This window comes from Perissodus microlepis, chromosome 1 (assembly GCF_051167445.1).
Source record: "Perissodus microlepis isolate ML-2025 ecotype Zambia chromosome 1, ASM5116744v1, whole genome shotgun sequence".
NCBI classification, from domain to species: domain Eukaryota; kingdom Metazoa; phylum Chordata; class Actinopteri; order Cichliformes; family Cichlidae; genus Perissodus; species Perissodus microlepis.
This window is the reverse complement of record NC_140461.1, coordinates 20,086,635-20,113,875: the sequence shown is the minus strand read 5'-3', so window position 1 is coordinate 20,113,875 and position 27,241 is coordinate 20,086,635. Positions and strand designations below refer to the sequence as shown.

The window sequence follows — 27,241 nt, the reverse complement described above, 5'->3', positions numbered from 1 at the left end:
ATATCATATATACACATAACACACACAGCAAATATTTTAAAGTATAGATTTCGGAAGATTTATGCCAGCATTACCCCAAATTACAAGTAAATCAGTGTGTCACAGCAACTCCAAGTGTTTGGATTGATTGATTGGACCAGTCGGAGGACCACGGTTTTGTGTTTTGGTAGGTTTGCTCTCAGGCAATTGATGATGCTCTATAGTTCAAAAAGTTTGTGCTACATCTAAGTGGGTCAGTTTGCCGAGTGGCTTCTTTAATGTTTAATCTTCCTTGTTGTTGACAGGTAGCAAAAACACATTTTTAAACAACTAAACTGCAATTCTTCCATCCCCAAGTGAAAGCCCCAACATGGTTTCAGCAGGTGTCTGAAACCTAAACAAAACCATTAGCAAACCATTTCCTGAAAGAAAGTGATTTGCAAAAAAATTCAGAAAATGGTCTCAGAGTTCAAAGTGACACCATCACAGTGCTTGCTTTTTCCAACCAACAGCCTAAAGCTGGAATTACTGAAATGGAGTGGAGCCCATTTGCATGTTTAAAAAGTGGCAACTGTGAAATTTTGCAGCATTTGTATATACAATTCAATCAGAAGAAAGATTTTTCGGTTTTTGTGATGCCACTCTGAGGAAATTTATACAAAAGCGTCTAGTTAAACATTGTCTTGCCTTGTCTTCCTCTGTCTGACAGATGGTTTCGAGAGTGTTTGAACTCCTAACAGTTATCTCTGTTATCTGTACTGGTTCTGTGCCACTTCCAGTATTTCTGTATTTGTGATTTCTAAATCCAACAGGGGTCTGCATTATGAAAGAGGATTTGGACTTACCCAGGCAACTTCAGGGTTAACCCTGGGTTTTCCTTATTGTCACCATGGTAACTTATGTTGCAGGCCTAACCTGCTCCAAAGCAGGTCATGTTCCTAGATTAACAGATAGAAAATTACCACTTGCTGAACAATTAGAGCTCAAAAAAATCCTGTTACCATTCCTGGAAGTCCCTCAGACTTCTGTGCACAGATAAAAGGAAGGTCTAAAGTGTTTTAATATCATCTAAAGTCTTTGTATTTCCCTGATGAGCAGCAGTATGACGTTTTGAGGAGATAAACACAACTCTTTGATTTCGTTTCCTGTTTGCTGAAAAAACTATTTTTTTTATTTTTAAACTACAACTGATATTTAGATGGGCATAACGTCTTATGCTCATCAAAATATCAGTTTAATGAATAACTCCACCCAATGACAAAGTACTGGTACTCTTAACTTCTACAATTAGCATTTTGGCCAACTTTTCCTCCTGGCTTCAAATAGACAATGTTATTAATTAAGTAGGTCTCTTCCAGTCTTAACATCAAAATTGTTTGGATTGCGCACATTCATGCAGCACTTTTAACGGTAAATAACTGTACAGTGCTTTTCCTCATGACACAGTACTAGCAGTGTAACGAAAGTGTCTAACTTCTTGATGTTTTTCTAATATCATAGTTTTATCTTCCTGTTTAAGATCAATTATACTTCTGCCTGTGGACTTTACCGTTTTTGTAATAAGTCAGATGGTGCCAACGCTAACCCCTTCCATGTGAGTGCACTTGTAGCTAGATTGAAAAACTCTGGGTTAAATTATCAAGCTGACAACTGCCTTTGTGTAACTGCTTAGCCTGACTGACAAGTTTGAAGCCAATAATGGAAAGTTATCCTGGGTGTGTTGAGCTTTGTAGCACAGTGTGTAAACAGTCTTTTTTGATTTTTAAAATCCTGTCCTGTCTGCCAGCTTTTGCAATCAGAATTGTGATCTAAATGCACTTTGGTTCCAAACACACTTTGCTTCAGCAAGAACAGCTATATAAAATTTCTACAGGCTCCTGTTGTTCATGTGAATCTTTTATCTGCTTATTTAATCATTTCTATTTGTGTTATTTCAGTTATTACACTATACGTTGTATGGCGATGTCTAAGGCAGGACAGGCAGGAAAAAAAAGAAGCAGAGGGGGGGATAGGGGGAGATATAATAAAATGATAAAGCACAAATAGAAGTGCACAGTGTATCGCCAACTGCTGTTGCTGTAAGAAAAAAAGCCAAACACACAGCTACTGGAACACATAAATCAAAAAATATACAGATACATAAATCAACAGTCTTCTTGTAGTGTGAGTGTGTGTGGGCACGTCCCAGGGCCTCGCGGGGCACACCCCACCCTACCCTCTGGGGTCACCCAAGGCCCTGTGTGAAATGTGTTTGTTGATTTGATTGTTAGCTTGAATCCTCCATCCATCCATTTGCTTCCGCTTATCCTTTTCAGGGTCGCGGGGGGCGCTGGAGCCTATCCCAGCTTGAATCCTTTCAGCTGATAATTACTGCTAGATTGACCTGTTATTTCAAATACTGACCTCGAAAAAAAAAAAAGGCACTGCACTCTATAATTATTAGGCGTTATTTCAATGTTATATATTACAAATATTCAAAAATATTTACATTTAGAAAATATCAATTTCAGATTTATTCCAATATTTTCCACAACTGTACAGCTCAATCGCATAATAAACCTACAAACCCGAGACACTAAAATAAAAAATAATTACAGCAGGGACAGATTCTGAAAGCTTGCTACACAGTAGCAAATATTAACAAGTACCCATTACATATTTGAAGTCAACGAAAATCTGACTGTACTGTATTTACCACAAAATATACTAAATATACTACATTGTCAGATCTGAAAAATATCTGCCAACTATGGCTGTTCCTTTAGGCAAAATAAAATGTTTAACATTTATGATGTGATGTCGACCGGCTCTTTAGAAGACATCGTGGCTCTCAAAATGAGTGCTCCCGCGTCCCAGACTTTCACACACAGAGACTCACACTTGCATACACAAATGCACACAAAAGAGACGACTTCATTCAGTCTAGTTGCTATTGACTCCAGTGTTTCCTTTGGCAGTCAGTCATAGGGAGCTGCTAAACAGCACATTTGTGATGAACCATTTTTGTCCAGTGCATTTCTGCAGAGCCAGTTGGTAGCCAAACTCATTGTCACTGCTTGCTACAAGCTCTAGGCATCTCTTTGATTTCCTGTTTTGAATGGATCCTCCCTGAAAAGATAAAAGCAGGCTGGTTAAAATTGTGCCAGAATCCAGAAGAGACAAAAAAAATGTGTGCACAATATAACCTGCCTCTTTTTAAACCCACACTGCTGTGAATGGTTATAGATGTAAGCTACTGAGGAGCCCTAAGCTGGGGTTTTTTTTTTGGCTGATTCACACCATCCTCACTGGGCCACCAGATAGCATCAACATGGTTAAGGGCAAAAACAGCAACGTGATTACCAGCTTTGTCATTAGCTTTTTTCCTAGCAAGGCTCTGGATAAAAAAGGCTTGACTCAAAAGAGGAAAACGAGATACAAACACAACAACAGACATCCCAGACAAACAGGAAGAGAAATTGAAACCAGGGCATGAAGGACACAGACACTTCATATTAGGTTTCAGAGCTATTACAATATTGTTTTTTTAAAAAAAACCCTTCATTTATTAGACAAGAAGTCTTTGATTTATTGTAGGATGGGACATATGGAGGAAGAGCAAAAACTAAGGTCCAGCAATTTATAAACTTTAATATGACACCTGCTGCCAGAGTCTGAACAGAATGAGACCATCAGCTCAGTAAAAATATTGAAGCATGTCTTCATGAAATGAGGCAGGATTTTCTCATTACAGTGTCAGGGCTGACAAAGGGCAAGTGACTGAAGAGGAGGCCTTCAACAGTCAATACAGTGTGGAGAGGGCTGTGTGGGGAGAGCTCTTTTCAGTGCTATGAGAGGAATGCAAAGGGATGTGGGAGGAAAAAGACCCAAGGATTGGACAGCCTGTACAGACCTGGTGCTAAATTATTCTTTCTATGTCTTCACGAGTTTTGGCCCATGTGTGAAGTCCAAGAGACATTTTTACAGATAGCAGATTTGCAGTAACTCTGGAAGCGGACATTTAAAGACCATTAAGACATGCACCACCCGATGGGGCACAATGAAGGAAATAACCTAAAGGATTGGAGCTGTATAGGCACAGATCCCCATTCCTGATATAGAAACAGAATATTTTATATGACAACAGCCTGCTATTCATTTAAGATACTGTTAAGATATGAGTTGCAAGGTCAAATCTCATAATGAAATCTGACTACAGAACCAAAAAATGGAAAATAAGCTCTATTACTTCCACAGTTTCAGCCCTGTGCTCTTCATCAGGGTGCTCGAACCCCAGTAAACAGGACCTACACCGAGATATGATTATTGCTATTATTTAATAAGGTGCCTTTGTTTTAGTGTAACTAGCCATTACACTAACTTACCCACAGTATCCTAAATTCTCACTGCTTACATAACAGTTAATGTCTAATACGCTTAGACTTCAAATATAGAGAACAATGGCTGCTCTATTTAGAGCAGACACCTTCAAACTGTCAGGTTTCCCTAACCAAGAAGAGGAGGATTTTTTTCACGGGGGGGCGTTAAACATGAGGCACAGCTATTGCATGAGGTGAAGGGTACCAGAGGGGCACACATGTCTTCTCCATAAGCAGATATAGCGACAGCTTTAGCTGTGATACGATGTAGAAGAATATTGCAACAAATAATTTGGTATTTCCCGTGGGCTGACTGCATTGAGGGGGTGTGCAGTAGCAATATAACCCCCCAAAACACTTTTCCCTTTTCATTTATTTTTATTTTTTTAGGTTACGTTTGTGTCATTCTGAACATCAGACTATTTGAGGTTTGTTTATAAATGTTGCACCTTCTCTGATTTTTGAAATGAAAGCTGGGATTAAAGCCCGTCCTCCTGTGTCAGGTTGTGCATCTGTAAGGCTGAAGTACAACATGCTTACAGTCCACAGGCAGTCTGTGGACGGCCCGTCTACTTGCAGAGATGTTGTCAATCATGCACAAAGTATGTGACACAATTGGTCTGTCGCCTATTCTTGCTTTTGCTGTTGCCGGTCCATCAGGCAGCCTTAGAGAAGAGCGAAGTTATAACATAACAGAAGCTGAAGTGAAATAAAATATAAAAAGCACTGAAAGGTTTGCACTGTAGTCACTGTCTGCATTTGTCATGCTGCATTTTTTGATTTTTGACATATTTTTTTTTAGTCATGCTTCACTCGCTTTCCTATTCCGACCCACTTGTCAACCAATCAGAATTCAACAATAGACAGCATCATCCACATTCAGGAATGTGCAGGAAAATACCTCTCTCTTAGCTAACTATATGGAAATCCATTTACAAATGGACACCATAAATTATGCAGAAGAGCTGAGGGGTGTATTATGAAGCGAGGTTGCTTAGGAAGCTATGCCACAAAGAATGTCTCTCTTTTTACCTGGCTGAATCACCATGGTAACTAATGCTGAACACATAACCTGTTTGGGAGCATTCTACTATCCTCCCAACACTACGGCTACTAAAACCACTGAATGAAGCGCAAAATGTGCATATCAATTTCGTGGGAGTGGTGATGCAGATATCATAAATGATGTTATATTTCATTCTAATCTGGTTTTAAGTCTCTTAACAGAGAACACACAACAAAAGATTAGAATGATCTGCCAATATGTCCACAATGTCTTCCTTGTGTCTCTTTCCTCTTCAAATGTGTCCAGATTAGAGTTTCAGAGCTCTAATGTGCAGTACTGAGAGCACACTCAGCAATAAAATGCTTATTATACCGCTCTGTGTAATATTAGCAAGATCAATGATTTTCTGCAGCATTATCCTATTTGTAAGTGTTGCATTTTACTATTTTTTTAATGACCACTTTATCATCAGCATCTTTTTTATCATTTTTTTTGCTGATGAAACATCAAATGACATGTGAAACTCAGAGCTTGAAGCACTAAACTGGGTTTAACAGAGAAAGTTGATAATGACCAACATAAGCCCATTATCTACAGCTGGAGTTTTAGTTTTTATCAAACTAGCTAAGGCTAAAAAAGTGGTATGAATAAAAAACAAAAAGATTTTGTTGTAAAACAAAGGGGGCCTAGCAAAAAAAGTTTGGAAACCACTGAATTAACATGCATGTCTTTGGCCCAAAAAGTACCGGATAAAAATATGCAAACTCCAGATTTACAGTGTGTTAAAAAATAAGATAAAATAATGATAAAACTTAGGGTATGTTCATACCTTTATAAATGTCTTTTTTGGATAATTATATAAGTGCATTTGTAACTTAATCCGGGGATGCAGCTATTGTTCTGGCTCTTGCATAGAGGGATGACATATTTATTCTTATTCATGCTTGCAAAACAATTGTCCCATTGATTTGCAAACTGGGGAAACAGGCGTCAATAAACACAATGCAAGACTTATTGGAATTGCTGAACAAACCGAAGACCTGGGCGATGATTCACAGAGCTGGAACATGGCCATTATAAAAGCCAGAATCACTGTAAATCTGTAACACTGGGTGATAAAAGTAGAAACTCGGGGTTTTAATCAGCCAACTTGTCTACATGAAATCTTGGTACGCCTTCTTAAAATGTGTGGATACATATCATAGACAGGGCGGCTGATACTTGAATTCTAACAGTGATTTAATAAAATGCATCGCCCACAAATTATACAACCAAACCAAACTCTACGATTTAAGTTTTCTTTTTAATCTACCACCATGTGAGTAATCTTTACATGAAAGCAAACAATTCATTTATTTCTCAAACTGAGGACAATGGAAATCACACTGTGGCTAATGAGAGGCTTTTAGAGTGAGTAAAGGAGGTGAGGCAATTTTCCACATTTCATTAGAAAGAGATTATATCTTTATCTAACCAGGTTTTGTGCAGAACAGTGCAGCATTTGAATTAAGATAAATCAAAGTTTTTTCCCTCTTATTTGCAGAGCACTCCTTCTTTCAGAGTTGGAGAAGCTGCATCAAGGCAATCTATTTCTGCTGAAGTTTGACTCCTTGTGCAGCTAAAACTGTGTCAATAATTGATGGCACATTTCAGGGACGTATGCTCCAGCCTGGCTGATATGCCCTCATTCCACTTACTAAATTATACAAAGTTAACTAAAACTGCCACGTTAAGATCAACAAGGGAATGTGTGACATATGATCTTGAGCGTGTGTCTGTTATGCCAAACCAAACAGACACAGGTCTAGAGGCACTGGAGTGAAAACTGTGCTGTTCTTGTTACAGCAAGCCTCTTTAAAAGCACTATTTTGGGATTTTATACATAAAAATGGAAAAGAGAACACGAATCTGATTTTACTCTGACAGCAAAGCAGAGGATATGTGGAGCCAAATGAAAGCACAAAGTAAATCAAAATTCCCCCAGTTCTATTGAAATACCACTGAGCTACTAATGGAGTGAGACAGTCATTAATTTTCAGTGAGTCTTTGTGTCCAAATTAGCTGAAGAGAACTTAAATTGTAACTTAGCCACCTACATGATTATAATATTTTCCTGAATGCTTAAACTGATGCTTGAAGTCTAAAACCAAACAGTTGACTGTGTGGACTGTAGATTTTAGGGGATCCAAGATGCATAACGCAGGAGACAGAGAAGCGAGCCTTTTATAGTGAGAACCACATCCAAAAAACACAAAGAGAAAAGCAATCCAAGCACAGAAACAAGACAGGAACACACACTGGACTTAGAAAATGACATGACAAAGGACAAGGGGAAGACAGGTCTATGTACTTTAAATGGAATGTCAGATTTTAAGTGCTCCCTTAATTATTTTTCAATTCAGTTTTATTTATATAGCGCCAAATCACAATGGCAGTCGCCTTAAGGTGATTTATGTTGTAAGGTAAACACCCTACAATAATACAGAGAAAACCCCAACAATCAGATCATACCATGTGAGCCAGCTACTTGGTGACAGTAGGAAGAAAAAACCTCAATTTTAACACCACAAACTACGAAAACAAAATGGGAAATAACAAAAAGACCCAACTAAATACTTAGACAAGAAAAATAACACTGAACAAAGAAAACGTTGAGGAGGCCAAAGTGATAACCTCAGAGACAAAAGGTAAAAATATCCCAAAACTGAAAAGTAATACAGCAATAATAAAACCAAGACAGGGATTTCAAAATAAAACCATTACAAGAATCCAAACCCCAAAACAGATGAGTCAAAACTTTAAATACTACAATATAGAAAACCCAAACTTACATATATAGACGAATGATTCAGCACTCAGAGACAGCGCACGGCCCTGGAACCAGGACACCATTAACACTTGTACCTTAAACTAAACTAAGTGTGTGAATGCCCTTTTTCTGCTATGACACCATTTTTACAAAACTATAAACACAACTTTCTTTCACAGGCTCGAGAAAAACATCCCATGGATGGGAATAAAGTCTGATGGCCTGACCAACAAGGAAGGTGAGATTAAGCTTCATTGATTCTGGGGTTTTTTTCCTGTTTTTTTTTTAGTACAGTTTCTTTGACTTTCTTCTCGGGCACTTTCTATTGTTTGAGGGGATTTACTGAAACCTCTTTTCCTCTTATGTTCATACACATACACATTTTAATATCTGTGTGTATCTGTGTTTACCACAGAACAATTGTCACTGCTATGTGTTGCAAAATGAATGAACAACAGCCACAATTTATACTTTCAGTGAAAATTTGGTGCTAAAATGATGGATAGTAATAATGTGATAATGAGTTTTCCAGGAAGTGTTTGGAAGAGCTATTTAAGGCTTTTTCTGAAGATCTGTGCTGTGGTTTTTTTTTTACCTGAGTGAAGAGCCAGTGGAGTTTCATGCGCTTTTCTGCAGCATAGCTGCACTCAATGAGGCGGGGTCTGCTATTCACATCCACCAGGCACTTGTTGTCATCGTCATCAATGGTGGGACTGAGGAGCCCGATGTGGAGCCGCTGAGTACTGGTGTAGTAAACATTCTGAAATAAACACAAAACCCAGCTATAAGCAAACTGCATGCTGCTTTACTGTGCATGTTCAGACTGGCGTTGTTGACATTTAGATAATGGCCCTTCTCCAGCTGTATATGCTATACAGGTGTTAAACTATGCAGCAAATGAGGCTTGCTCTTGCGTTTTCTTTCAGTATGAAAGAGAGATCTGTGGGGCTGATTTACATGCATTAGAGATGCATATTTATACTGCTTTCCTGACTGAACACAGGCTAAAAGATAGACCAGGCGAGGCAACAAAAGAAGCTCATTGTTAATTCAGGAATTGGGGGGGAGAGAAATAATTGTGCTTTCTCTGATGGAAACCTTCCCAACAGCTTTTTTCCAAGGGCAAATGTTTGCTCATATTAAGCTGACAAAGCTGTAAATCATTTGCAAGAATGAAGCAAAGGAACGAGTTATGTATTCACTGACACAAAACTTGCTTTGGTTTGGTGAAGAGCACACAGAGTGAAAAACACGACGTCTTGAACAAATATAATGTGCTATGCTGTGTACCGATGATTTGAATGTGCTCAATCGTGCAGGGGTGGAAGGTAAATAAGTAAACTCGAAACTCTTTGATTAATTAATTACATTTTTAAAAAACTAAAAACATGTTATGTTAGCACTCATTTTTTTACCAGAGATATTTCAAAAAGATAAAACTATATGACCTTTAACAAAAAAGAAAATGCAGCTGGATGCCTAAAGCAATAAAAAGAAATTAATGTCGCTTTGTTTTTTCTTTTTTTCCCTCTCCCACTAATCAACTCACCAGATTTATCTAGTGACCCAGTGGAGGGGCACAATGCCCACACTGGCTGCCACAGTATCTAACTGTGTAGTCCAGAAAACAGTTAAAATTAGCTCCACGCCTCCACCTTGACCAGCCATAAAAAAAGAATAAAATGCTACTTACACATCAATGGATCAGTATCAAGTGTCTGACTAGACCCCTTTGTATGCAGAGCAAGTACAGCTTTACACGTTGTGCTGTCAACGCTGTGGTTTTACATGAGCAGAACTGTGACTCTAGTATTTTCACATTGTTTACTAGTAGACTTACAAAAGTAAAGGATCCGGGTATGTATACTGGAAGCTTAAAACAAAGGGATAAAAACAAAGCTCAAAGGTGAACACGTTAATTGTGTAGCAGAATTTAAATGATAAAGAGGCGCAAACATCAACGGAGTAGTGAAATCACCAGAGTTCCAGAGTTAAACTGAGCTTGAAGCAGACAATTACACAGGAACTATGTGGATCTGGGGTACAGATTACCCTCATCATCCCCTCTATTATCAGTCAAAGATACTCAAAATACTTTCTTTTATTAAAGTTTTATTAAAAACACAGTTAGATTGTATTACTTTTGCTCTAATCATATTTGTCTCTTAATTCCCAAATTACTTCCTGCCTCTTTTGCACCAGGCATTAAACAAATCTGATAAGAGTGATTTAAAAAAAAAAAAAAAAAATCAGTGCTGCTCACGTTTGGAAATGTGCAAGCTGCCAGGCCTTTGTGGCAGTGGCTTCTGTTGTCGCTGTGCTTAAGTCAGTATGTTTTATTACTGCTCGAGCTAGCTGGAGGGCTGTATGTTTGCTGACAACATGTTCTAGTGTGGGAGTGTAAGCTTTGTATTACTCTTTCTTTCATGTGTACCTTGGCAGGTTTCTTTTAGCACATTTATGTACTGCTTTTACCACAGCACTTTGGACACAAAGCCTATAAAAGCAACATCTGCAGAAAGTAGCTGACGCTTAAAATGACTAATTCTGACCGACTAGAGCATGCATTTGCAACAGTCATTGTATCTGTACCAATATAAAAGCAATCCAGGGACTAATTCCTCCCGATGATGTAACACTGAAACATAAAAATAGAGCAGACTAGATTTGTCTTGCAGCAGAGATCCCTAATCTCATTAGAAATGCTGGTGCTACTCCAATCCTTTGTTTGATATGCCTGGATTTATAGCTCAAAACAGATTTATAATTAACAAGTTTTAAGTTATCTAGGCCTGAAAAAAGAGCTGTTTAAGCAGAATATGGAAATAATAATTATTAACATTCCTAAAGCTTACAGATATATCACCGAAGATTTCTCTGGGATGAGTTTTAAATTGTACAGTGGTGTAAACATCAACACAGGCCACACTGAGTCTGAAGCACATCCAGTAGTTTCATTTAAATAGAGAGGGATAATGTCAGATCAAACCACACTCTATGAGACAAGTTTACAACCATCACAGCAAGGTTAAACAGTTTGAAAACAATCTGCTCAGATGTAATGGAATCAATATGCTGGGAGAGACTGGAGAAAGCAAATGATAATCACGCTGTACTAACATTTGAAGACACAAACTCCCTCCTATTTGAGCTGACATATATCCTGAATAAGCAGTTCAGACAAACAGCAAATAAAAACTGATTAAAAACAAAAAGACAGAGTGTAAACAGAAAGCTGGAGAAAAAGATCAAGGTACAAAATATTGTAATCAAAAACATGGTCTTTGCAACTTGTTTTGTTGATAATGTGGAATTTTATTCCGAGCTGAATTCCTTCAGGAAGGTTCACAGCTAAATTGAGGTGTATTGCGAGTAGAGACAAGTTTAATATGTATTTAAAAACACCGGGGACTGTTGCTAAGGTTATTTTGATAAGATAAAACAAGTTTGGGTAAGACAACCCAAGATATATAGGTATTATATTCAGTTTTAGTATTTGCTCCATGCTGAAGTGAAGCGGAGACAGAGAGGATGTTTAGGAGAGCACTAACCTGTGGTGTCATCCCGTGGCAGAGATACAGGATGGGCATGTTGTCATTGTCAGGCCCCTGGTCCAGACACAGATCAGTCTTCAGAGAATTTTTCAACTGGGGAAATGCACAAAGAAACAAAATTTAGTTTTTAAAGTCAGTACTATGACTGTGTTTACATGTGGCACAAGCAGGTAACACTATAAACTAAATGAAGTTTGTTATGTTACCTTTATATCCTTTAGAAATATGTGCTTCCATCAACAGTAGTATCTAATTTCTACAAGGTTCATGCAGCGAAGTGCCGAGCTTCCATTCAAGCCTGTCATAATTAAAAGACAACTCGATGCGCTCTTTTCTAGTACAGCTTGATTTATTCACCTCCCTTAATTTATTGAAGTAGCTACAAAGAAAACTGAAAAGAAACAAGCGAGAAAAAAAAGATTTTGCTGTCCTGCAGAATTACAATTGTACTCAAAGAGAGAATTCTTGACCAACCTTAAGAGTTTAACTAACTGAGCAAAAAAAGGCAATTATTTAAGGTGGTAAATTACATGTCACTTTATTACTCCGTCGATTGATCCTGGTACCATTTTATAATGCTTGCTGCAGCACAAGTGTATTTTCTTTGTCTGAGAGAAGTCCTGTTAGTTCTTCAATTTGTTACTCCAAATGTGTGAAAAATCGATGGTGTACGGAGGACACTGCTACAAGACCATGATATTTTCTGTGCTGTTTTGTATGCGTGGTCAGTTTTATTTATTATGCTGGAGTATGTACTGATTATGATGCTTTTGTAATCCAAAGTACTACATGTCAGAGTTTAAGCTTGGAAAGAAAAGCGTCTGGACTTCTTTAAGTTGCTTGAAGACATTTCATCTCTCATCCAAGAAGCTTCTTCAGTTCTAGGGTCAAATGGTGGAGAGTCCCAGATTTAAGCCCTGTGGGAGTGTCCCCCCGAGAGGGACAAAGGACCCCCTGATGATCCTTTACCTAATCACACGAGCCAAGGTGTGAAAACAGGTGTAGGTCACAATCAGCCAAGGTTTCGGGTGAGCTCACTGTAAAACCTAGCCCCACCCTATCATGTGATTTCCTGAGGTCAAATGGTCCAGGATGCGAGTGGGCGTCAAGGTGTCTGGGAAGGGATCTCAAAACTGGATTGTAGATGGCAGACAGTTGGTGTTGCAAGCCACCGCCTCTGTTCAAAGATGGTCGTTCATAGTGGACATAGATGGCTTCTTTCACTCCTCTTTCAAACTATCTGGCTTCTCTTTCCAAAATGTGAACATTGGCATCCTCGAAAGAGTGACCTTTGTCCTTTAGATGCAGATGGACATGTCAGAGTACTACATGTTTGATCAATAAGCCAAAAACAGTCCACGAACAGAGCGAGGAAGCTCTGTTCAACTCTGCACTGCATTATTTCTTCTTCCATAGGGGAGGAAATTATTACCCAGACAGTTAGTACTTCCTGATACAGTGCTTGCTTTTGCTTCTAAAATACTTCTACAAAACTGTGTAAGTTTGGAGCTAAAAACCCAGAAAGACAAATAAGAATTACACTCACTTGCCACTTTATTGGGTATACCTGTTAACAGGAAGCTAAAAACATGAAACATGATTGTATAACTTGAATATAACCAAAATTGAACAATTGAAGGTTGGAAAAACATTGCCTGGTCTGATGAATTTCAATTTGTGCTGGATCAGTCAGCATTTGATCAGTCAGAATTTGTTCTGAACAACATGAAAGCATGGATCCAACCTGCCTCGTATCAATGATTCAGGCTGGGTTGATAGTGTGTGGGAAATTTCTTGGCAAAATTTAGGCTCCTTAGTACCAAGTGTACATCTGAGGAATGTTTCCAGCACCTTTTTGAATCTATGCCACATATAATTAATGCAGTTCTGAAGGCAAAAGGTGATCCAACCCAGTACAAGCAAGATGTAACTAATTAAGAGGCCAGAGAGGTTTACATCCCACAGAAACCATCTAATACCAACATCAATCATACATCTTCACTGTAACTCACAGAATATGAGGTTTAAAGCATAATTACAGGAAATACAGAGGAAAATGGACGTGAGTGGGTCGAAAGATCTAAACATGAATCATATTCTGAATCCTCTTAAACTAATTTTTACTCTATAAAAATGTAAATCAGAACTGTTACGCTTCATGAACATGACTCAGATTTTGAGGCCCAGAGGGTTATTCATGTGCGTCATGACAAAGGTCGGCAAGATTGCAAGATACAAAGTGCACCGCAGGGAGCTCAGGGATAGTGGTTTGAGCAAGGAGTGAATTAGGCAAAGATGTAAGATCAGAAGAACACAGTTGCTCCGGGGATGTCTACTCGTATCTGATAATCAGTAGATCCACAGGCAGCACATGGCCACATCAACAGCACAGGTCTAAACTATTCTAAAGCTATAAAAACAATAAATATGTAACAGTAAGCGACACCTATGGGAAAACAGTCACGTTGAACCATCAGGACCTTTAGCTTTTGAAATATGATGTATGAAACATGTTTCAGAAAATATGTGGGTGGAGTATTGTTACAAGAGAGATTTAAAAATGAAATCCTTCAGATTTGATTGGACTGCTCTAATGAGTGCACAGCAAATACAAAGCTGGATAGGAACAGGAATTAGATACAAAGCTGTAGAGGACAAGATGAGGGAGAAATAAATAGACCCGAAACACGTGAATTGAAAATGTGAGGACATTTTTGGCTGTCGAAATAAAAATGATCAGCTTACCACTTTGGTCAAGACTATGAACCCATGCTCAGAGGTTTAAAACACTACAGATGTGTCTTATGAGCAACATCTTGTTTCTGTTAATTAATGCCGCAACATGACAACAATTAAAAAAATAGCCTACAACCCAACCCGATATCACTGCAAAGCGTGTAACAGAAACACCGGGCTGTGGTGGACCACTGGAGGGCTCCACTCACACCCAGTTCTCAGGAAGTGTTGTTGCTGTGTTTTGGAGGGAAAGTGTTCAGTTGTGTGGTGATGAGTAATAAACGAGCAGTGTTAATCGAGAGCTCTCGTGTCGTCTGTGTTTACCTCCACAGGGCCACCGTTTCCATTTTATACTTTGCTTCTCGAAAGTGTGAAATGGACACGCATGCAGAAGTTGCCATAACAGCAGGCGGAGATAATATATTTAAAGCCAAGAAGTCACTAATGAGCAAGGAAGGTATGAAATACATTCCAGGGTCCTTAATCACTGCAAACAATTAAGATAGGCGGCTAATTTGTATTTATAGGGCTGTGCGATATGACAAAAATCTCATATCCCGATATAAGACATTTATCGTCCTGACAACGATATAAATCACAAAAATGTAATATTTTCTGTAAATTCTGTGACTCTCGGGCAACTCGAGTTGCGTGAAGTTTTTCCAGCTGGGTGTCCTTTACCTGGATTCGAGTGTTTTAACCGATGCATGAAACTATACATTTTTAGACATTTTCTTTCAAAGTTTGAGTCTAAGGTTTATTTTTTAGCACCTAACAGCTCTTTTTCTTTTTTCTTTGTTTTCTTCTCATCCGTAAACTCTCTGCATACTCTTTCACGTGATTCAGTTTATTTTGAAAAGTCTCAACAGGATCTTGAGCTTTATTGTGAAAGGTTTAGTAGAAAACAAGCGGACAGCGGAGCCACGCGATGGTTTTACCATCATTGTTGTTAACAACAACATGTAAAAACAGGCGCTTGTCCGTGTGGTTATATTAAATATAAGAGAAAGAGAGAACTTTAAGAAATTAATATAGCCACTATAGTGACCATCAAAATGATGAAAAAATATTGCTGTAAACAGTTTATTTTACGACACCACGAAACAAACGATAGCGTATTAGGAAATGATAGAAGTTTTTATATCGTCATCCGATATATATCGTTGTATCGAACAGCCCTATGTATTTAGATGCTAATGTGTTAATAATGTCTGTTTAAATTCTTTCCTGTGATTATTTTCATGTTGGCTAAAAATAAAATGTCTCCCTCTGCTGGTACTGCAGTCTACTGCAACTTATTGTGACTTCTGCATGGAAATGGACATGGTGGGCTGGTGCGCCTATTACCCATTTTGGCCTGATACTGGGTTATACAGCCAGAGGTAATTCATCAGATCATCAGTTTATCGAGTCTTTTCTTTTATGACCAAATACCTGTGAAAACTAAACAAATTTTCATTCATTGCACTTTTGACTTTGTGCTAGGGCAGATTAGCGAACATTAGGCTAACATTAGCTAGGCTAACATAGTGAATGTGATAAACATTACACCTAATAAACAGCAGAATTTACAGTTTTATTTATTGTTAAAAAGTTTGTGATTCCCACAGCTTCATACACCAAATAAAGCAGCGGTCCCCAACCTTTTTTGTGCCACGGACCGGTTTATGTCGTATTACAGGCATGGCCCTTTAAGGGTGAAGCCTGATGGGAAATGTATTCGGGATGTGTGTAGCGGGACTGCCCTGGCGTGTGTGTGTGTGTGGAGAGAGAGAGGAGAAGGGGAAAAGTAACGGTTAGCAACAGAAGAGACGGAAAGAAAATTAGTAAGAGGAATATAATAACTCCCTCGGCAGCCAGAGTTGTGTCGGCGATGCTCGCTGTGAGTAAACTGTTTCAGCCCACTGTATGTGGTGTGTTTGTGCCTTGAAGAAGAAATAAAGTTCGGTGAAGCAGTTTTCCTACGCCTCCTTCGATCTTTTTACTAGCGGAGTTGACCTGTACAGTAAGCTAGTTGCCGGCTACGAGCCAGTCACGGAACCTTCAAGTAACTGCCAGAGGTTTCCTTACTACGGTTCGGGGCCGCGGATCTGGCGCGGTAACAGTCCTACAATATTTTCACAGACCGGGCTTTAAGGTGTCATGGATAAATACAACAAAATAAAATCAGTACCGGTACCAAAAAAAAGATGAAAAGACACAGGGAAACTGAGATAACGATAAAAACGATCAAAAAATGATGATAAAAATTGATAAAAACCCTGAAAACCATAAATTTCACACCTGAGCCTCAACTCTTGCTCTTGAAATAGTATGTAAAATGAACAGATGTAATAAAATTATTAAAAGTAAGCATTCTGTAGTGAATCTGATTAGAAGAAGTGTAATGATGTTGTAAACAGAAAGTCAGTGAGATTTTAATATAAAGACAAAAATAAAAACAGTAAATACGGCACAACAATGCTCTGTCCTTTTCTCTCCTACAGTCAGTAGCAAATAACCCAAACAACCCATGAGCTCTTATGAGCTTATGATTAGTCTACATGATTTTTGAACTGATATATCTTCTTGAGCCCCAGTGCTCAATAGGTATGCAACCCACAATGACTTCAAGTTCCATTTAAGTCAATTCACTCAGTACAACACATAAGTGTGGGATATCATATCCTCGCGTGTCATGGCTGAAGAAACCTTTATTCACGCCTTTAACGCGGCTGACCTGTGATGACATACGCACAGCCCCGCCTGCACATATACCCCCTGTCATCACAGTCATCCCTCAGTTCTTACTCTCTTCACCTCACTGAGAATACCTCTGCTGATTTGGGCTAGCTAGCTGCTGCTAGTTAGCTCCGTTGTCTGCCGACTTGACGCAGTTGGAGCGCTAACTTTGACTTTTCTTGTGCAGCGTTTTGCTTTGCGTTTTGGAATGGACTCCTACGGAGCCCTGGAGGGGACATGGGAGAAAAAAAAAATTAAGACGGACTTTTGCGAGATCTCGCAAAACTAACTCGGGATCTCGCAAAAGTTTTAGCTGCATTCTTCCCGTTAGCTCGAGACCTACTACAGCTGGGAGGAACACCGCTTTCCCGGCACATTGTGCCTCGACCTCCCGGTCGGCTTCGAGCCGGCGTCCGAAGAATGCGGCTAAAACTTTTGCGAGATCTCGCAAAAGTTTTGCGAGATCCCGAGTTTGTTTTGCGAGATCCCGAGTTAGTTTTGCGAGATCTCGCAAAAGTCCGTCTTAATTTTTTTTTTCTCCCATGTCCCCTGCGGGGCTCCGTAGACTCCAAACCTAAGCGAGCAAAGCAGAAATCTTTTCTCCACCCCTGTCCTCAGTGGTGCAGTTTCTGTTTGCACAACAAAGACCAGCACGATGCCTGCCCTGTCTGCCTGGGGATTGTCCATGCTAGGAGAGCATTGACGGAGCCGGAAGCCTCTGCATTTTGTCACCAGCTCTGGTGCTCAACCCTGGAAAGATGGGTGACGTTTGTGGAGAAAGTGCTGGGATGGACGGCTGTTGCAAGGCATGACACTCTCCTCTCCAACTCTGGGGCCCCGGCTTCATCCGAATCCGAAGACGGATTAAATCACCCAAAAGCGATATTACTAAAACGTGGGACCAATACATGAAATAAAATTAATTTCCATCACAATAGGTTAACCCTCTGAGCTGTGGAATTGAGTGGAGAAAGTGGAGACACTGCTTTTCCCCCTCTGTTGCCGCCCAAGAGGCACCACTTAAGTTCTGTTCAGGTTGTCAGCCCCAGAAGGCGCTGCACTTTCCTAACACCGTCTCCCAAGCAAAAACCCCTGGCACACAAAATGTCTCAGGTTGTAACTCCTGGTTCGGGTGTGTTAAATGTTCAGGTGACCACATCAAGTATTCCCGCTGTTTTTCATTGTTGTGCCCCAGGAAAGGTGCCTCCAACAAAATGTGTTAATGTACATGTTACCATGTTACAATCGACAACACCACACCAGCAGTGCTGCAGGTCATCTAGCTGGCACCCTCAATGGCATGCTTGCGCCACCTCCCCGTGGGTGTTGCGAACCGCAGCTATGGGTTACAGGTTGCAATTCCGTTGATGATTCTCGTTTCCGCAGAATCATCAACACTACTGTTGGCAACAAGGCAGCAGTGATATTGAGGGAAGAAATAAATGCGCTATTGCAGAAAAGAGCAATATGAGTGGTCCCTGCTTCGGAGACAGAAAATGTTATTTTGTTGTTCCGAAAAAAGGGGGAGGGCTTCGTCCCATCCTCGACCTCCGAGTCTTGAACAAGTATCTACGAACGTACAAGTTCAAGATGCTAACACTCAGACAGCTTTTGAATTAAGCCGGCCCGGGTGACTGGTTTGCAACAATCGATCTAACAGATGCCTATTTTCATGTGGCTTTACACCTGAACCACAGGCAGTTCCTGAGGTTTGCATTTGAGGGCATAGCCTACGAATACCTGGTTCTGCCGTTCAGGTTGTTGCCTGCTCCTCGCATCTTTGCAAAATGTGCGGAGGCAGCGCTCGCACTCTTCAGAGAGAGAGGAACCTGCATCTTAGCCTATCTAGACAACTGGGCTCTTAGCTTGCTCCAGACAGCAAGCGGCGGCACAGCTGTCACTGGTTCTGTCACACATTCAGACACTGGGTTTCTTTGTGAACTTTCAAAAGAGCTCGCCAATCCCAAGTCAGCAGATTTCGTTCCTGGAAATATTCTTGCTTTCCAGACATGCACGTTTGTTGCAGCACAAAGTGGCCTTGTTTCATCGCTCACTGCCCACTGTTCTTCTCCAAAATCGACCACGATGCACCCTTGGGCATGGACGGGCTGGCGCACCAATGGCCAGATGTGCTCCTGTATGCATTTCCCCTCTGGTTCTAGAGAGAGTGCGTTGGCAGTCTCTCTGATTCTAGTGGCCCCTTGGTGGCCCACAAGGTCATGGTGTGCAGAGATAATCAGTCTGCTAGCAGCAAGTCCTTGGCAGCTTCCTCTCCGCAGGGACCTCCTCTTCCAGGCAGGAGGAGAAGTGGTTCATCCGAGCCCAGATCTGTGGCGCCTTCATGCTTACCTGCTGAAAGGTCAAACTTGGTTAATAGGGGCCTGCCACCTAGTGTGGTGGCAACAATTCAGAGTGTTAGGGTCTCATCCAATAGAGGCTTCGAGCAATGGTGCCAGGACCGCCACACTCTCCCATTCTAGTGCTCTATTGTGGATGTTTTGACATTCCTGCAGGAGCTGCTGGATAAGGGCCTTTCATTTTCTACAATTAAGGTTTATTTAGCAGCTATCTGCTTGTCATATTGTTTTTTTTACAGGGTGGCACCAGGTGCACATCCCCTCGCCATATGTTTTTTTAAATGGGGTTCGCGTGACTTGTCTTTGGTGCTGGAGCCCCTTTGTGGCTCCCCTTTTGAACCCATTGGGTTTGTGGATATATAATTTCTCTCGTATAAGACTGCATTGTTTCTCGCTTTGGCTTCGGCAAAGCGAATGGGTGACCTTCATGCTCTCTCTGTGCATCCCTTCCGCACACAGTTCTCTGCTGTTGGCTGCAAGATCGTATTGCGTCCGAATGCTGCATATTTTCCCAAGATCATGACTGCATCTTATAACTCAATGGAGCTTGAGTTGCTCCCCTTCTTTTGCAGCTGAAGAGCAGAGGAGGATGCATTGTCTTTGTCCAGTGCGTGCACTGAATTATAGAAGCTATCTCACTGGCGTACAGCACTAAGGGTCTCGCTTTGCCCTAGGGAGTGAGAGCTCATTCCACCAGGGGAATGGCAACCTCATGGGCTCTTTTTAAAGGTGTACTAGCTTTATTTTGATACCAAGATTGTTTACAGAGAGTTTGTAATTGCAGAGAAATACTCCATTCATTTTGGCCATGTCATTTTCGAGTAGGAAGCTCAGAAAGACCTTTGGGTAGGAACAGGTTATACAAACTGGATTTTATGATGTGTTCTGTCATCTGACTGAACTGTATACTTTGCCCCCCTCCAATTGCTTGAATAAATAATCAATTTGGTGATGAAGGCTAAACTGTGGCCATCATCTTTTAGATTGTTCATATTACAATAAAGGCAATATCTTGTGTACTTACGGGCTATACTAGTGTATAAAAATAACAGATCCATGGGGCCTATTTTTGTGGCCAGTAAAGTAAAAACTTAGAAGTGCACAGATCATTAAGGAGAGAGTTACTTTTAATGGATGTGGCTGGTAATTATGCATGATGAATGGGGCTACTCAGTTAGGTGCATTACTAGAAGTAAAAGTAGAGGCACTGGCAGTTCCTTGGCAACTTTATAGGTAAAGATCCAAATACACACCATTAGGTATAATTCATAAGCTAGCTGTAAAGTGTAATTGCTTATGTTAGTGCATGGCATATGGCATGGCAATGTCACATGAAATATCAGCTTTCTTTATCTCTCAGTAGTGTATTTGTTATGCATGTGGAAGAGTGTATACCTTGGGGAGACTCAAATCAAATCAAATTAAATCTGCTGGGCTGGGTTAACTAATCAACCTAAATCACATTTGATTGTATACATCCACAAGATCCAAATAAGCAATTTCTCGCAATGTCTTTCTCTTGCGTACACACACACACACACACACACACACACACACACACACACACACACACACAGATAAACACCTATCTTTAGCATAAATAATACTGAAAAATTAGTTTGACACTGCCGCCTTGCCTTTGTATTTTGCTGTTTTCATTAAACAAGGTTGACAATCTGTTGCATGTAATGAACCCACATGACACCACAACTGAGTAACCCGTGAATGCATGGCACAAATACAGGGTAATTAGGTCAACTAATTCTGGGAAATGAATGTAATGAGACCCATCTATTCCCTTGTCTGTATCCATCCACTATCTACTGTCAGTTAATGTGGGGGGGAAAAAAAGATAAAAATGAGTGTGATAATAGTGTGGCCTGTGTGTCACTGTGGATTAGGGTGGATCGTAGTGATGTGGCGTGGGAGGACCGTGGAAATGCAGCTGTTTGAGAACACCTAGGAATGGGCAAATAGAAGCACTGCCAGCATGCCAATTGGGTGTTATGTTTTCTGGCATTTCTGACTGAAAACTGTGCCGCAACGCTCTCTAGAAGAATATGCTACAGGTATCTTTTAATTAACCTTACTGCAGTTTATAAGAAAAACGATAAGAATCCAAAAAATAATAAATACTTCAGCTGTGTAGTGTAGGCAAGTGTCAGAGTTGCTGAAGCAACCTGGTCTATGTGAACTGTTTGTGTTCCTGACTGCAGCCATCCATATCCCAGCACAAGGGATTAAAATGATTTGCTCAGGCACGGTTTAGCCCTGCGTTGGCATTTGCAGACACCGAACTGAATTTAGGATGAAGAGAGAGTTGGCAGCTTACTACTCCGTATGCGATGGTGTCACTGTACATCCTCATATCTGGGTAGATGTTGACCAGGTACCAGCGGAAAGTTTTACACCGCAGCCTCTTCCTCAGAGCCTTCCTCTCAGACACATCGCCAATATCAATCCCTGAGTCCTGCATTAAGGAAACAGCAACACACAGGACAACTCAGAGATGCTCACGCAGAGTACAGAATTGATTACCTGTAGATTTGAAAAAGATGACTCAAATAATGTGTCATTGAGGTGCATTGTGCAGCCGTTTGTTGTGCATTTGAACAGCCCCTATAAAGTTTTAATGTTTTTTCTGTTTTGACTTAAAATCCATCTTTACTAGCCAGCTGCCACTTCAAATTTCAATACCCAGAGCTTGCCTTATATTACTAGTGGTGAAAAATAACATTAGATTAAGTGTATATTTAAAAGTACAGCTTTCATTTCAGTTGTTTAAGTGAATTTCTTGGATTTAAGATTGAGTTGTTTTTTTATGTGTCACCTCTAGTTTACTTAAGTCCAGGGCTTGGAAACTTCTTCTACCACTCACAGTTACCATCTGCTGCATGTTGTCCTATGCATCGCCTCTAGCACCACCAACGCCTCTCTCAATTAAGATGAAGAGGATGCAAATGTTGCTGATGTGGCTCTCCATGGTTCAAAAACATCCACAAAAGTGAACTCAGATGGATGCAAACTTCGGATGAGCCCTATGCTCATTTTGAGGCTCTCAGAGGTAAATTAACACTGATGATTTCACTGTGTAGTTAATTCATGGGGCTAAAGCTGGGGCTAAATTTCATGCTTCTTGAGTACAGGCTCTGTTAAACGCCTCATTATTGACTGAATGAATTGCCTGCAGATGTTCATCTATTCATAACATGGATTTACATATTCAAACAGATTATTCAGGACAAGAAAAAAAGATTCAGTGAACAAACATTTGACTTTGCCTTTGAGGGATGCTACATTTAACATAAGATGACACAGCGTGCATATTTATTTTGAATGACCAAATCCAAGATCAAATAAAAATCTTTTTTTTATGAAATCCTTGAAATTTGACACTAATACAACTGTGAAAACACGCTGAAAATATTACGTAAGTATATGTGAGTATAGCCTCAAATTCCCCAAATGAAAAGACTGAAAAGAGTAAATCAGCGGCATTTCTGCTCCAACATATTGAATAAATGACGTACAGCGCCTGTCTTTGCATTTAATTTTGTTCTTTCTGTATTATTCATTATTTCACTCCCAAGTCACACTATAATCCAGTTACTTTCTTTAATTAATCTTTTAAATTATTATTGTCAGCCTTTACAATGGATTTTCTAAATGCTAATGTCCTCATTTAAACCATTTTCTTGAATCATATTAAGCATTTATTTATTCAGTGGCACGTATTTAATTCAGGCCAGTCTGTAAGTCACAAGAAAATCATTTCATTTGAGCCTTCAGGAGGTGTCAGGGGCCTCGTTCAACTAAGCATCTGTGATGGGAGGAGAGCAGCTGATAACAGATGACACTCAACCCTCAACATTTAGATTAGGTAGCTGAAGACTGGACTCAGCCTGATCATCCTGAAATTTATGGTGCTTTTCTCTGATATGATCTCTTATTTGTGGGTTTGCATACCTGACTTTATAAATACTCCCTTTGGATTATGACACAAAATGAAAACAGTCAATCATGCTGTGAGAAATTATGAAGTTCTTGTTTTGATGTTATTTTTAGGGTTTTGGAAAGGAACCATCACTCTTTGAAGACTCTTTCTGAATAGTGAATGAATGCCACTAAAGAAGAGCTGTTTATTTTCCTTGTCTGCACACATCTAAAGTATCAGCAGTCCAATCGTGTAAAAAAATCACAACAATTTCCAAGGGATTAACTTTTTTCATTGCACATTGCATTACTGACAAGCTGTAAGCTGACATTCCCCAACCTCAAATCCATGTGTGACTTGCGCTTGTTGTCATTAACATGGTCACTGACCTCCAGTGGAATATTCCAGGCCATGTAGACGTGGCTTTTAAACTCATCCATCCAAACTTCTGCAACTCTGAGGGCGTTTCGACGTACGTGCGATGTCAGGTCCTCGGTGTAGGGTTTATGAGCACGCTCTATGTGGGCGATGCGAGCACAAGGCAGGACTTCGATGCTGCCTCCACACTGCCACACCTGTATTTAAGTATTCCAAATACAAAGAAAAGAAAGTTCTGTTAGTTTTTTCACAATAACAACCCAAGCTATTGTTGTGCTGTTTAAAAGTTTATCTTGAAATATTCAATAGTATTCTTCCAGCAATTAAGTCACAAAACAGACAGATACCCCAGAAGACTTTAAGAAAACACAGCTGCACCACAGGCTGCACAGATGTTGCTGTTACACACTCTAGGGCCTTGTACCTGATGCTCATGCTAGCAAGCAGGCCCTCTATGGAGCACTGAAAGTGTCTAAAGGATACTTTAGAAAGGGACGAGTTTCAATAAAGCTGTACTGTGCTGCCAGAACTGACAATATACAGGAAATTTTTTTTCTGTGAAGACCTGTGACCCATTTTCTGTTGTTTTTTTACACTCACAGGCCACCTTATCTCATTAAAAATGCCAGTATAATCAGCCAATGACAACCCAGCAGCTTAATGTATTTAGGCATGTAGACATGGTCGAGACGATCTGCTGAAGTTCAAAGTGGGCATCAGAATGGGGAAGAAAGTTAATTTGAGGAACTTTGAACATGGCATCGCTGTTGGTGCCAGATATGCTGGTCTGAGTATTTCAGAAACTGTTGATCCCTTAAATTCTCACACACGACCATCTCTAGGGTTCATAGAGAAAATATACAGAAAGCAGCAGTTCTCTGAGTGCAGATGCCTTGCTGATGCCAGAGATTCGAGGAGAATGGCCACACTGCTTTAAGCTGATAGGAAGCCAACAATAACTCTAACAAAAACTCATTAGGCAGAAAATCATGTCTGCTGCAGAAGACCACACCAGTTCACCAGGGGCTATCGTGGCTCAAGAGTTGTCAGTTTGTCTTGTAATCGGAAGGTTGCCGGTTTGAGCCCCGGCTCCAACAGTCTCGGTCGTTGTGTCCTCATATAATGAAGACCTCTGGGAGACTCAATGCCCTAGGGCAAGACACTTCACCCGTTGCCTACTGGTGGTGGTCAGAGGGCCCGGTGGCGCCAGTGTCGGGCAGCCTCGCCTCTGTCAGTGCGCCCCAGGGCAGCTGTGGCTACAATGTAGCTTACCATCACCAGTGTGTGAATGTGTGTGTGAATGGGTGGATGTCTGAATGTTGTGTAAAGCGCTTTGGGGTCCTTAGGGACTAGTAAAGCGCTATACAAAAATACAGGCCATACAGGCCATTTCATACAGACTACATAAACGTTGTTTCGGGTGATGAATCTCAATTTCTGCTGCGACATGATGATGGCAGAGTCAGAATTTGTTCTGAGCAACAAGAAATTATGGATCCATCCTGCTTTGTATCAGTAGTTATGACTGCTGGTGGTTTCACGGCGTGGTGGATGTTTTCTTGGTACACTTTGGGCCCCTCGGTACCAACTGAGCATTGTTCCACCCATCCAGCAACTGTTTGATGCTATCATGTCAAGAATCTCTGAGGAACATTTTGAGCACATTGCTGACTCTGTTTTACAAAGAAAAGTTTCCTTCTTAGCTCTCTTCTGATGTTTACATCATACCTGAAAAGTCAGACTGTTACTCAAGTGCGAGAACAGTTTTGGAAACTTCACAGTCAGTGCAGTGGGCCATGATGACATCGAGACTGCATAAAGCACGTAGTGGCTAACAAGCACAGGGCCTTCATTATTTCTGCTGCCTGCTGTATCCTTGACTGTGAAGAGGGAGTGCCCATGGTGGAGAATGTGGATAGTCCTAGTGCCCAGGAGGAAAAGCTTGACTCTTTGACTCTAAAAGCTAGTGGCACTAAGTCCTCATATAATGAAGACCTCTGGGAGACTCAATGCCCTGTTGCAGGACTTTCTAAAAACTTTTCCCAACTGTAATAATCCCATCCAAGAAAATGGAGACCGTTAATGAACTCAGAATGCTGACTGAAGGGAAGTTTTGATAAATACAATACATTTGTATAATGACAAACACTTCTTAATGGATTTCTGTTTTGGGAAAAACTTTTTAATCGACATGAAATGACACGTAAAATGGTTGATTTGGTGACTGCGGTTATTATAAAACACACTTGATTTATATTAACATTTACAATTTCCCCATATTCTTCAACAACCCAATCAGAAATATGAACTATTTCAATTTTAATTTAATTACTGCATTAGTACATCAAAAAGATTATGAATTTCAGAGTAAGAAAAAAGAAACTTTGAGTGGAATGAAATGAGACTTCAATCTTGGAGGGATATGAATTAGAAAATAAATTGGGCTGTACAGTTCTGCTGATTGCTATCTGAAGAATGTGAATGGCCTCTCAAATCATCCAAAGTCTTCAACAAAGCAATGAAGATGTGTTCTTCTGCGTACATGCTCACATTTGTGTGGGTTTGTCACGGGAGATGTCACTAACAGAGCCTGTGGAGGATGCTAAGAAATCACTTAAATGTGTTGAACTCAGCATTATCTCAGAACACCCAATGCTTCAGTGTGAATAAGCTTTAAATGATCACACTGTGCTCTTATGTGAGGACCAAATAGCACAGCTGACATCCTTCCTGTTATTTTCATCATTTTCATCAACCCGAAGAAAACACAAAAAGCATTTGCTGCAAATAAGCATCATCCAGCACAGAGAACAAACATAAGCTGTGGCATACACTCTGGATACAATTGGGGTAAAATTGACACAATTTCTGCACATTTGTTAAATCGTCAAGCAAATCTGGTCGTGCATTTACTTGTCAGTGTTGTTCTTTATTTTCTCTTAAAAAAGAAATCAAATTCAAAACAAGGAATTCAAATTCATGGTTGGTAATGAGGTGACGATTATGTACATGATAATGAATTTAATGGTTCCTTGGTGAAAGCAGCTGGAAAGCAGCTGATCACACACCTATTTAAAAGTTCAGGCCACAAAACCCCCTGAGGATCACCTTAGTTTATTTATTGTGTATTTTAAGGTGCAGATCAGGGGTCCGTTCTTCGTACCTTGCTAAGTAAGTTAGCTGGATTTGATTGTTGACGATTTCGCGTGATCTTGGATCGTTCGGTTCTCCGAAGCTCATCTGGGACTTGCTGTCATAGCAACAGATCCGTAAGCGTAAACCTGCTTGGGAACAGGCTTACTTTATGTAAACAGGATTAGATCGCGGCCACTCAGGTATGTCCGCTTCATTTATACGAAAGCAACAGCGATATTTTTCCACTGTTTTTCCATAAATAAATATTATCAAT

General features: G+C 40.2%; 1 protein-coding gene across 1 annotated transcript in view; it reads right to left on the bottom strand.

Moving 5' to 3' along the window:
- Positions 1-225: 225 nt before the first annotated feature.
- galnt18b (UDP-N-acetyl-alpha-D-galactosamine:polypeptide N-acetylgalactosaminyltransferase 18b) overlaps positions 226-27,241 on the bottom strand; it is a 94,259-nt gene continuing 67,243 nt past the window's right edge. Inside the window, exons 7-11 of the mRNA XM_084934364.1 lie at positions 23,844-24,029; positions 21,853-21,990; positions 11,704-11,799; positions 8,748-8,912; positions 226-3,087 (exon numbers count right to left, since the gene is read on the bottom strand). Of these exons, the coding sequence (XP_084790490.1) occupies positions 2,941-3,087; positions 8,748-8,912; positions 11,704-11,799; positions 21,853-21,990; positions 23,844-24,029 (732 nt within the window). The 3' untranslated portion in view covers positions 226-2,940. The remainder of the gene's footprint in view (positions 3,088-8,747; positions 8,913-11,703; positions 11,800-21,852; positions 21,991-23,843; positions 24,030-27,241) is intronic.